The sequence below is a fragment of the Nannospalax galili genome, unplaced genomic scaffold (genome assembly GCF_000622305.1).
Source record: "Nannospalax galili isolate Female #2095 unplaced genomic scaffold, S.galili_v1.0 scaffold518, whole genome shotgun sequence".
In the NCBI taxonomy this organism is placed as follows: Eukaryota; Metazoa; Chordata; class Mammalia; order Rodentia; family Spalacidae; genus Nannospalax; species Nannospalax galili.
The window spans coordinates 1524819-1537864 of NW_008342851.1; the positions used below are offsets into that span (position 1 = coordinate 1524819).

The 13046-nt window shown below is 46.1% G+C and overlaps 1 protein-coding gene across 8 annotated transcripts in view; it reads left to right on the forward strand.

Annotated features, from left to right (window-relative positions):
* Positions 1-10611, forward strand: part of Mast4 (microtubule associated serine/threonine kinase family member 4) — a 648204-nt gene extending 637593 nt beyond the window's left edge. For 7 of the 8 annotated variants that reach the window (XM_029566302.1, XM_029566303.1, XM_017799581.2 and 4 more), the window contains 3 exons: positions 1448-1584; positions 4294-4475; positions 4776-10611. In XM_029566302.1, coding sequence (XP_029422162.1) covers positions 1448-1584; positions 4294-4475; positions 4776-8710 — 4254 coding nt within the window. In that variant the 3' untranslated portion in view covers positions 8711-10611. The remainder of the gene's footprint in view (positions 1-1447; positions 1585-4293; positions 4476-4775) is intronic. The other variant, XM_017799580.1, reaches the window with a different exon arrangement.
* The last annotated feature ends 2435 nt before the right edge of the window (positions 10612-13046 follow it).

The window sequence follows — 13046 nt, forward strand, 5'->3', positions numbered from 1 at the left end:
ATTCCAGCACCCACATGGTGGCTAACAACCATCCTTAACTCCAGTTCCAGGGGATCGGATGCCCTCTTCTGACCTCCGGGGCCATTGCATGACATAGGTGCACTTACCTACATGCAGGCAATACACTAATACACATTTGAAAACAAACAAACAAAAAAACCAAGAAATATGCTGAAATATTATGAGTGGTATCAATTCCAGCACCCACATGGTGGCTAACAACCATCCTTAACTCCAGTTCCAGGGGATCTGATGCCCTCTTCTGACCTCCGTGGCCATTGCATGACATAGGTGCACTTACCTACATGCAGGCAATACACTAATACACATTTGAAAACAAACAAACAAAAAAACCAAGAAATATGCTGAAATATTATGAGTGGTATCTGAATGGTAGATTTCAATGATTTCTATTTATGCTTTATGGTTTCCTTCTTATAACAGCATGGAATACTTCCAAATCAGGAGGAAAGAAAGTAGATATCAGTAAAATAGTGATCTGCTTTTCTAATCCCATTTCTACATTTCAATCACTTGGTACCACTTAGGACTGAGCTTCTGTATGTCTTTCAGGCAAAGGCCTTTACAAAGTCCCTTCTCCTTATATTGTACTTTCAAGTCTCTCATAGCCACCTCTGACCTTGAAAGAATGTTTCTCCTTTGGCCATTATGAAATTCAGGAGTTGTCCATGGACGCCAGAGTTTCTGCCTACCTGTCTACCTGCCCTCTTTGCCTTACTGCTGACTCCGTACCTACTCCATCCCAAGATCAAATGAAAGGACACAGAAACTCACCAGGAATTATCTCACTGTGCATGACCTGGTTAAAGAAAGCTTTCCTACGGGTTGGCACATACTGCAAGCTGACAGGTTTTCTGGCAATAAGAAAGGAACCTTCTAACATTACAAATGAAAGTCCCATTCAGTTTTGTAGCTCTATGATTTCTAGGTCAAAGGAAAAACACAAAACAGAGAAAGGAGACTATATCAAGCAAGACCAGACAGCCACTGGGCACATTTATATTTAATACATATGGATGAAGATAGCTGTTATTTATAGAGTCCTTTATATGTGTCACACTTGGTGCTAAAGGCTTTACAAACACTCTCATTTACTCCTCTGCTGAGTCCTTGGTGAGCCTAGCAGGATTATACTATTACCTAGTGCGTGTATGTGAAGCCTCAGTAGGGCAAGCAGATTGCTACAGTTATGGAGCTTGGATTTGAACTCACATAGACTCCACAGCCCACTCATGAGGACACTTGCCACTTTGCCTTCTATTTCTTTTGAATTGTTAGGACTTCATTGATTAAAACTTATTTAGAAATAGAAGGCTCCTACATGACGCACCTATTTATTTTATTTATCTTTGGATCTCTTATCTCAGTTCTGATCTTGCTTTTCTCACAGCTCTTCCCTTTAATACCACTCCATTGTTTTTTACAGAGTGGAAATAAGGTGTCGATCACTACTACCCCATTTGAAAACACATCTATCAAAACAGGACCAGCCAGGAGAAACAGCTATAAGAGTCGGATGGTGAGGCGGAGCAAGAAGTCAAAGAAGAAGGAAAGTCTAGAAAGGTAAGTTCAATTGGTCCTCTATGCAAGTTTGTTATACTCTGTGTTAGATAAAACTTATTCCTTATTAAACACATATAAGACATACTTGTATGTATTTATAAGAAATTTTTGGGTCGTTGGAAAGATGGCTCAGCGGTTAAGAGCACTGACTGCTCTTGTAGAGGACCCAGGTTTGATTCACAGCACCCACATAGCAGCTAACAACCATCTGTAACCCCAGTTCCAGGGGACCTGACACCCTCTTCTGTCCTCCCCAGTCCCCAGGTATTGCACAACATGGGTGCACTTACATACATGCAGGCATAACACTCATACACATAAAATAAAAAGAAAAAAAGAGAAATTTTATGACTGTTTGCATATTTATACATTGAAGTTCATGTTCATAACAACATTGCATATATAACATGCGAAAAGAAGTACTTATTTCACTGTAAAAAGATTTCTGTTAATCTTTATCACATGTGGGTACCATGCAAAGTCCTTTGCTGGTTTTGGAGTTTTAATTTCTTTTTTTTTTGACGGGGTCTCCCTAGTCCTAGCATGCCTAGAAGTCAGTAGACCAGGCTGGCCTCAATCTCACAGAGATCCACCTACATTTGCCTCCTGAGAGCTGGGATTAAAGGCACTTGTACCATCATATTGTCTATATGATCTATGTGTATGTATGTGGGTGGACATGTGCCATGGTTCATGTGTGGTAATCAGAGAACAACTTTCAGAATCTGTTCTCTCCTTCCACCATGTACATTGAAAGAATTGAACTCAGGCTTCTGTGGCAAGTGCCTTTACCTGCTGAACCATCTTGACAGCTCTGCTGGGTTGGTTGGTTGGTTAAGCTTTTAGATATCATTTCAGGAAAGTTAAATTTGACAAACTTGACCATCAGGCAGTGTCTATATAAAACCTGCATTTAAAAATGTATTTTACATTCTCTAGGAATTCTTTTACTGCCACATAGTCCAAAATAACTGCATCTTTAAAGCATTCCAATAAGTCTAGAAATAAAAGCTTTGACTGACTGAACTCTAACGAGATGGTGCACACTGCACACCCAGCAGCTCAGTGCTCTGTGAAGACTAAAGCCGGTACAGCCCATGTGCTGGAAGGAGTCTTTCTTTCCCAGTCGTCTGGGTGTGGCTCCTGTGAGCTCTCTTAGCTGCTCTCCAATTATTTAAACCTAAGAGTCTCATCATGCTACAACTTGATATAAATGTAGAAAAATGAGCTAATGAAAAGGAAATTATTTATTAACTTCAGGAAAAATGAAGCTATACAAGCAGGAGAACAAAGCTGCACTTCCTGTAGCTGCTTTTCATATAAAATACAGAAGCCATTTTCAGTAGCTAATTTGTTGTTGTTGTTTAGCAATCTTAGGAGTAATGGGAAAGGTACAGCATATGGTATCAGAAAGTAGAAAGCAATTATATGATGTTTCCAGGTGTTTCCATTTTTGTTGCTTGGATTTAAGTACTGGGGATTGGGCCCGGCCTCATGCATGTAGGCAAGTGTTCTATAGTAAGTGATAGCCCAAGCCCTCCTAGCTACCTACCTGCCCACCCACCCACCTCCCTCTATATCTATTCAGAAGTCGAGTCTCAGTTTCCCAGACTGGTTTTAAATTTACTCTATAACCTAGACAGGCCTCGAACTTGTGAGCCTCTCACCTCAGTTTCCCGATTAGTTGGGATTACAGGCCTGAACCACCAGTATCAGATTCTCACTTACCATGGTAGGGTACCATCATACAATTTCTACAACTGAAATAACAGTGTAAGTATATGAATTAGCAACAGATAGAGAAATGGGAGCAGAAACAGGCATAAGAGTAGAAGGTGGTTTTCAGGAGACTGGAAAGAATGCAGAGGGTTTCATTTTAAGTCTGTAGAGCCATCTGACATTTTATCCCCAGAGCACTTATCACACCCCCACTAAAACTACATATACAAGTTCTAAGATCTGTCTTTTCTATTTAGTTGTACTTTATAATTTGATTATGCTTTAGATTACATAGGAGAATTGTTTTAAGAAGTAGCAGTGTTACAACTGTCTGTTTAAGCTTACCAGGGCTGGCCGAGGTCTCTGTGGTAAAAGAACTGCAGACAGTCACCCTCACTGATAAGTCTTGGGCAGCTGTACTTTTTTCTTTTATCTCATGTTCATTGATCATTAAATGCACATTTGTGTCTGCTGCTCACTGATACAACAGTCTCCGTTTCACCTTGCTCCGTGCTTTCCAGGTAAACACACAGCCTATACTGTCAGGCATTTTCAAAAGCCCACTGTGGAACAAGCACAGCAACAGCCCTTATAGATAAAGCCTCTGCCCAGAATCTCACCATGAAAGTGTATATCCAAGACAATACAAAATATTAGAAGACAATGAAAAAAAGTCGTTGAAAGAGAAACTATTATCTTTTGATTAAATTATGTCAATACATATGGGGTATGTGGTCAGAAGTAAATGTTTTTAATATTTTATAATTTTCCTACTTTCCTAGTTCTTGCTGTTTGGAATTAAGAGATCCTTCATACACATGGACTATTCTCAGTCATGAGAAAGTTTCAGTATAGAAGTGACGTGCCACCCTTTAGTAGGTGGGCTGTCATGTCACTGTCTGACACAGTGGTTGAACTGAAGATGTGGATATCATGAAGAGTGGGTTCTGGAAGTAGGCTCTGATCCATGTGTTCCTATCCCCATTCTAGGAGGAGATCTCTTTTCAAAAAGCTAGCCAAGCAGCCATCTCCTTTGCTCCATACCAGCCGAAGTTTCTCCTGCTTGAACAGATCCCTGTCATCAGGAGAGAGCCTCCCGGGTTCCCCCACTCACAGCTTGTCCCCAAGATCTCCGACACCCAGCTATCGCTCCACCCCTGACTTTCCATCAGGTGAGTGGGTCTCCTGGCTGGGAAAGCAGGAACTCAGGCAAGGTAGAGGAAAGCAGGGTGATTTGGTACATGGCAGCGCTCACTCACAGGGAGGACACAGACTGGGGTGTTTCTGACCATTAGAATAAAACAGGTGGTAGGGCTGACCTTGTTCTGGGGAGGCTTGTGTGAGAAGGCTATCCTGAGCTCCTGAGGTGGGAAGTTCATCTTTTCCAGCCCCTAGCTCAGTCTAGGTAGGAAGGAAGGGGAGGGAAAAAAAGAAGATCTGGATACTTACAGCCCTATGTTTTCTACCCACAGGCACAAATTCTTCCCAGAGCAGCTCCCCAAGTTCAAGCGCCCCCAATTCTCCAGCAGGGTCAGGGCACATCAGGCCCAGCACCCTCCATGGCCTGGCCCCCAAGCTCAGTGGGCAGCGATATCGCTCTGGAAGGCGGAAGTCAGCTGGTAGCATCCCACTTTCACCACTAGCCCGGACTCCCTCTCCGACCCCTCAACCCACCTCCCCTCAGCGTTCACCATCTCCACTGCTGGGACACTCACTGGGCAATGCGAAGATCACTCAGGCATTTCCTAGCAAGATGCACTCCCCTCCCACAATCGTCAGACACATCGTGAGGCCCAAAAGCGCAGAGCCTCCCCGCTCCCCGCTGCTCAAGCGAGTGCAGTCTGAGGAAAAGCTGTCACCCTCCTACAGCAGTGACAAGAAGCACCTGTGCTCCCGCAAGCACAGCCTGGAGGTGACGCAGGAGGAGGTGCAGCGAGAACCCCAGAGAGAGGCGACACTGCAGAGCCTTGAGGAGAATGTGTGTGATGCTCCTTCCCTCAGTCGGGCCAGGCCGGTGGAGCAAGGCTGCCTGAAACGCCCTGTGTCCAGGAAGCTGGGCAGGCAGGAGTCTGTGGATGACCTGGACCGGGACAAGCTGAAGGCCAAGGTTGTAGTGAAGAAACCAGAGAAGCATGAATCCCACCCAAAACCCCACAGCCTCAGCAGTGATTCGGAAAGCCACGCTCTCTTCAGGCTGGAAGAGAGAGAGAAGAAAGTGTACCCCAAGGGATTAGAGAGGTCAAGTCATTTTGAAAACAAAGCAACAGAGGCCCCGTCTCTGGGAAGCCTTCTGAAGGATGCTCTTCACAAGCAGGCCAGTGTGCGGGCCAGTGAGGGGGTAACCTCAGATGGGACAGTATGCAGCCCAGCACCTGGAGAACACAGCCAATCTATAAATGACTGGAAACGGGCCACTGCTTCTAGCACCCTCCAAGATAGTGTGTGCCACATCCCTGACAGGCCCACTCCTGGAAAGGGTGACTATACAGAGAAGGCCTCGCAGGCTAAAGAGTTCCTTCGAAATGAGAAACTAGACAGCAAGCTGGCCAATATTGATTACCTCCGAAAGAAGATGCCACTAGAAGACAAAGATGATAGCCACTGTTCCATCCTGAAACCCAAGATAACATCTGGTGCTCATGAATGCCTGCCAGGACACCCCAACAGGCCTATGCCTGGGCAGCAGGAGGCCCCACCAGCATCTGAGAGCCGGGTGTTCGTCAGTAGTAACCACACAGCTCAGATGAGCTCTGTCTCCTTTGTTCCTCTCAAAGCTTTAGCTGGCCGGGTGGACAGCGGAGGAGAGAAGCCAGGCTTAGTGGCTCCTGAGTCCCCTGTCAGGAAGAGCCCCTCTGAGTATAAACTGGAGGGAAGGTCAGTTTCATGCCTGAAGCCAATTGAGGGTACACTGGACATTGCTCTCCTGTCTGGGCCTCATGCCTCCAAGACAGAGCTGCCTTCCCCAGAGCCTGCACAGAGCCCCAGCCCTGTCATCAACATGGGGCCCCTATTGCCAACAGGTGTCCCCAGCAGCAGTGGAAAAAAGAGTGACCCCATCAGCCTGAGAGAGCCTTCCCCTGCCAGCTTAAAGGTGAATAAATCCCACATGCTGGAGCCTCGGTTCCTGCCCCCTAGCCGGGGTCCACAGGACTCACCAGTAGCTCCCATGTCAGATACAAAGTCAAAGCAGGACAAGAAAGTGGCCCACCCTTCTGCCAGGAGCACAACGACTATCACAGAAAGCAATCTCCAGCAGAAAGAAGGTGGTCCCAGCAAACACCAAAATCGCTCTGTTGACACCAGTGTCCTCCCTGGCCCAGGGCAGACCCTGCACAGTCTTGACCCAGCCAGGCTGTGTGCATGTGCCCCCTTGCCACCAGAAGGGCCCGCCTCAAAGGAAAAGCCATGCCTGAAAGAACCCTCTGGAAAGGGCCCTTCCACAACCAAAAGTGAACGATCTACCATGAGGGCTGATATACACAAAGACCCCTGCATGGAGCTGTGTCCTGCAGAGACCTTTAAACCCAGTGAAAATTCCAAAAACCTCCCTTCTGGGGGAAGGACCCACCCTGATTTCTACAAGCAGACCCAGAACATGGAGAAAGCGAGGGGAGCTTGTGCAAAATCAAACCACAACAGAGATGGACCAGATGAGGCGAAGACCCTGGCCAGGGAGGACTCCTGGCACTCAGCTGGGATTCTTCATGAGAAAGAGGTAGGCAGGTTAAAAAAAGGCATAGAACCCAAAGCCGAAGGGCCTGCTGCCAGACGCCCTCCACAGCCACCAGGCATTGAGAGCGAGACGAGCGAAAAGCTTACTACCTTCCCTTTGCAGAAACAGGCTCCCAGAGAGCCTGACAGGAAGGAACAACCTCTCCAGAGGCATGGCAGCCCTGGCTCTCAACAACCTCTGACCACCAAAGAACTGCCCAGCCTGGCCTCTTGGCACCATTGCAGTTCTCCAAGCCACACTTCTAACAAGGAGCTGGGAACCAAAGCTGCTGCCGCAGAACCTAGCACCAACCTCCAGGACACTCCCAGATCTGCTGCTTCAGTCACCACACCTATCACCATTGCCACCACCTCTGCTGGGTACAGCGAGAGCAGCAACCAAAAGTGTCGGCCTGGCCCTGACTTCAACCCTCCAAAGCCCAAGCACTCAGACAGGTCCTTCTCCTCTTCCTCTTCCTCCTCCTCCCCCTCCTCCCAGAAACTCAGTGCTGGAGCTGCAAAGGGTAAAGAGTCTGTCACTCAACCTCTCAGTGGCTCTTGCAAAGACGGGCAGGGCAACAGTAAGGGCCCATTGGAGATGTTCCCTGCCATCCTGACCACCCAGGGCATAGCAAGTGATGTGCTTGGTCGGGGAGAGGGTAGGGTCACCATCACACTCCATGTTGAAGAGGGTCCTCTGGATGCCAAACTGAAAGCCACCAGTGGAGGGTCCCCAGAAGTGCTGGAGAAGCATCCTTCCAGACAGGGACACCTAGGCTTCAACGAGGCAGACCAGAAGCCTCTGACTGCCAGTGAAAAACAAAGTGTGTCTCCAAAGCATCCCAAACCATCCACTGTGAAAGACTGCCCCTCTCTCTCCAGACAGACAGACAGAAGCCCAAGTCAGCAGGCCTCCACTGGGGACAGGAAGTCAGAGGGGAAGAAGGGTACTGAAACGCTTTATGGGCCAGCCTCAGAAGGCTGCAAGCTTGAGGCAGGCCCTTCCCTCCTCCATGGTGAGACCCGACAGAAGGGCCCAGAGAGGCCAGCCCTGGGCATGGGGAAGGGCTTCCCAGAATCCAAGGGGAAAGGGCCTGGTCCCCAGAAGCCACTGGCTGAAACAGGCAAGCCCAGCTCTATGAAGCGCTCACCCTCGGCCACTGGGCAGAGTTCTCTCCGCTCTGCTGCCATCCCAGAGAAGTCTCTGAGCTACTCAGCCAGCTTTCCTGAGACTCACTTGGGGGTACGAGAAGTCACCTCAGCCGGCAGCAGCCCCTTATCTGCCAAGGCCAATGGCGGCACCCCAGAATCCCTGGTGTCAAGCAACCGTGAGCATAGGAAATCCCAGTCTGGGGGAGATGGCAGAACCCAAATGACAAAAAGTGACTCTCTGCCTTCCTTCCGCCTCTCTACCACTACCCTGGAGTCACACCTCCTAGACCCACAGGTGCCCAGCACAGCAGGCCACCGGGACAGGGCGCTCTCAGTAACTGCCACCCTGGGAGAGCCCAAAGGGAGAGAGCTTGCCCAGCCTGCTCCAGCAAGGAAACAGACCGTGGGCAGGGAAGGGACCAGAGCATCCCCAACTCCAACCACAGACCGTCCCCTCCAACTTCCCTCCGAGAAGGACTTTGTGGTGCGACAGAGGAGGGGCAAGGAGAGCTTGCGCAGCAGCCCTCACAAAAAGGCCTCTTAACACGTGGTGGCAGGGCTGTGGGACCCGGCCTGAGTATGTAACTGGGTCTTTGCCACATTTCCAAACCAGCACTGTGTGGGAATGTCCTGCAGGGAGAGCTTGGCGCCTCCCTGAGGTGGAGGAGAGACAGAAAGAGGGAACTTTCTTCCAGATGCCTTCCCAATTGTAACCGGTAAAACTGCTGCCAGATAGTGTTTATACAAAACCTGCCTTTCCCAGCGGAGGGTTGGTAAGGAGGAGAGTCTCTCTGTACATACCTAGCAACGTGTTTGGTTCCGGATGTAGAGTCTGTACCTTGCTGCTGACTGCCTTGTTTACTGCAGCTTTTCTAAACGAAGATATTTGCTTTACCACTTACCATAACGTAGTCATGAAGCAAAGTGGTCAGAGCTGGGTGTGTGTGAAAATATAGATCCATTCATATTCACGTATGTACACATCCACCTACGTGTTTTGGTCTGTGGTTTGCGAATATTTCAAGGCTCCATTTTTGTAAGTAGAGTTAAAGATGAAAGAAAGCCCTAAATAGAGTAGATTGTGAGTTTTTATGTGTATTTTTAAACCAGAATTTCTGATAATACTGAATCTAGCTACCTGTATTTCCAAATCTCAAGCAAAAACTGCTCCAATTGCTGCATTTGGAATCTTTTACCGGGAATGGCCAGGACAAGTGGAACTAGGTACCTAGTTCAAGTGGCCAGAAGGGCAGTTACCCTTGCCTCTGGGTCACATGTCTGCTCTTTACCTGAGGTGGAGCAGGGACTAGAAACACCTCAGCCTTCTGTTCTTTCTCCCCTTCTTTCCAAGCTCTCACCCTCACGCCTTTATGCTGTGAGTCCAAGAAGCACATGTTGTGGTAGTTCCGCACCAGCTCTGCCCGTGAATCAAAAGGAAAATCTCTGGTTGCACGCAAATCTGCTAGTACTTAGGTTGAGTGATAGGCATTGGAAAAGGTTTTAATTTGCTTTTGTTGAGGAAAAGGAGGGGGTGGATTTGGGCATCATAGCATATATATTAAAGAATAATCAGGACATCAGATACATTTTAATACATAGCAGGGGCCTTATGTTGTAGATGAAGCTTGCTGTTTTTAGCAAGTTCTTGGGTTTCACATTCATTTCTGGTGCATCGAGTAGCTCCTTACATTTCATAACATGATCTCTTTATTTGTATGCAAAAAACTGTATTAATAAAGAGCAGCATTTTGTAATAAAGAGACAGGAGCTATTTGGTGCTTGAATGTGACCATCCTTTTTACTTTTGCTAAGCCTTATTTAAATTTTGTATGCCATGAAATATGTAGAATTTGTCAAATCATTTTTTCATTTTTATTGCTGAGGGTTTATTTTGTTGTTTCAGGTTTTCTTTTTCTTTTTCTTTTTTTTTTTTTTTTGGTGGCTTGTTTTGAACTGTAAGATGGCACTTGCTGACGTAAGTACAAGGCACTAAGCCACAATGCAGATAAGCTTTTATAAGATGCTTGGGATCCATAGCAAGACTTTGTTTCATAAGAGAAAAAAAATTACCAATAAATAACTAATCTGACACCAACCCCCTCAGGGGTATCTTGGTACCCTCATGCTGTACATTGTTTACGTAAACACAGCATCATCGCACCGCCCTGTGGATTGCAAATCATCTAACAAAGCTGTAAGCACTCCAAACGCAAGGACATCACTTAGCTGACGGCTTGGTTGTCTTTGTTGTAAAACAAGTCAGTAGAGGAAGAATGTCCTCTTTGCCCACCTCTCCCCCCGTGCAGTTTTAGCCATTCCCTATCGCTGCCTTGTGAAACTGTAAAATGAATGTTCTTACAAGAACTGAAATGGGTCTCAAAAATGGTCTCAAAACTTATAATGCATATCTGTTTGGCAATTATAATAATCCAATCCTTCTGAAATGGGTCTCAAAAATGGTCCCCTCAGGGGTATCTTGGTACCCTCATGCTGTACATTGTTTACGTAAACACAGCATCATCACACAGCCTTGTGGATTGCAAGTCATCTAACAAAGCTGTAAGCACTCCAAACGCAAGGACATCGCTTAGCTGATGGCTTGGTTGTCTTTGTTGTAAAACAAGTCAGTAGAGGAAGAATGTCCTCTTTGCCCACCTCTCCCCCCGTGCAGTTTTAGCCATTCCCTATCGCTGCCTTGTGAAACTGTAAAATGAATGTTCTTACAAGAACTGAAATGGGTCTCAAAAATGGTCTCAAAACTTATAATGCATATCTGTTTGGCAATTATAATAATCCAATCCTTCTGAAATGGGTCTCAAAAATGGTCTCAAAACTTATAATGCATATCTGTTTGGCAATTATAATAATCCAATCCTTCTACACTCAGACATCAAGACAGGTTTGTCCCGGAGGTAGTTCATGGTTTACAGCCTTTGCTTTTTAACTGTCCACTTTTCTTTGAAGCACAACTCGCTGCTTGTTTACAAAGGATATTTTTTATGTATATTTTGTATAGTGTATTATCATTTTGCCAAATATGTTTTTGCATTTTGGAGGAGTAAAGAGTACTTAAGGTTGTATACATGTGATACCCGTTTGTTGTTGTGGACCTCTCCAGTCAGCTGGTAGAAATCTCCTAACTGTGTCCTATTGGGTCAGTCTCTGTGTGGTTGTAAGATGTGCTTTGGGTAGTACTCCAGCTGTAGACTTACCAGCTTAAGTTTGTTAGGATCTGTGCAATAAAGTGTTTGCAGTCTTATTTTCTCTAAGAAATTTCCCCATGAATGTCATAATTGTTGTATATTGAACAAATATTTATACTTATGCAGTTGCATACATTGAATAAAAATTTAGCATGAAAAATAATGACTTGTGTGTTTTTGTACATGTAGATCTACATGCCCCCTTCCAATCTATTACTGGTTATTACTCAGTTATAGAAAGTATGGGGTGCAGAGCGTGGTAGCGCATGCCTTTAATCCCAGCACTTAGGAGGCAAAGGCAGGTGGATCTCTGTGGGTTCAAGGCCAGCCTGGTCTACATAGCGAGTTCCAGGCAAGCTGGGGCTATAGGGAGATCCTGTCTCAAAAAGCCAAAAGAAAAGAAAAAGTACAGGGTTTTGTGAATTGCTTTGTGGTAGCTGCAATGGTTTGCCTTTTTTCTTTTCACTTGTCCAAATAATCCATTCTTCATGACAAAATCCTCCAATTCCTTCCCATTTTTCCCCCAACCTCCTTTGCCTGCAGAATATACCAGCTAACATGCCCATGCTCACCACCTTCCTTACAGTTCCCAGGAAAGACATGCTTCATCTCCTGTGATTTCTCATGTTCTTCTAATGTCTCACTGCGTCAATTACCATCTTCTCCTCCCTTCTGATTTAAAAAACCCCTTTCGCCCTCTTTCCCTCATCAGTGAGCCTAAAAGAATCTACACTTGATACTTTCCAGTTTTTCTATCATGCTGTCCTTACTAGGTAGGATCTGGCTTCTAAGTCCACCACAACATCAATGTTTCTTTGAGTGTCACTGCTAATACTTGATTGAGTGCAAAGTCACCATCACTTACATGGACAACCCTCCCCTCAATCACAAGTGTTCCCTGATACTCCTCTCTCCTAGTTCACATCATCCTGCTTTTTTTCTGCTCCCTTTTTTGTCTCGAGACTGTCTACTTTCTCCTCTGAATGCTTGCCCTCTGAATGCCAGTGTTTTCCCATGCTCCTTGGTGGGCATGTCTCTATGCTCTCTCCTTGGTCTTTGCCCTCACTTTGAGGCATTTATACTTGACTCTTCCTATTCAAAACATCCAAACATGGGGTTGGGGAAATGGCTCATTTAGTAAAAGTGCTGGCTATGTAAGCATCAGGACCTGAGTGTGATCCCTAGATCCCATGTAAAAAAGCTGAACATGGTGGTGCATGCTTATAATCCCAATGCTGAAGAACCGAGGCCAGGGAGATCCCTGGAGCTCACTGACCTTTGGGCCTAGCCTAAAACCACAAGTTCCAGGCCAATAAGAGCCCCTACTTCATAAGGCAAGGAAGGTGACACCTGAGAAACTACACCAGAGGTTGACCTCTGGTGTACACACGCACCACATGTGTGTTCACACTCCTGCACACACATACATGTGTACCTACATAAAGCACACACAGACATCCAAGTTTGTGCCCATTCTCTTTAGGGATCCTTCTATCAAACCATGCTATGTTCCACATCTTACCTTCAGTCACATCCTAGGTTTCTATCTAAATTTTTATATTAAATTTTTTTTCAGTTCTATTCATTGGCTTCCCTTCCTCCAACACTCTTCTACGTGTAACTTTAGTTTAGACTGTCATAGTCTCTCCTCCTAGGTGACTGGAATACCCTCCTAAA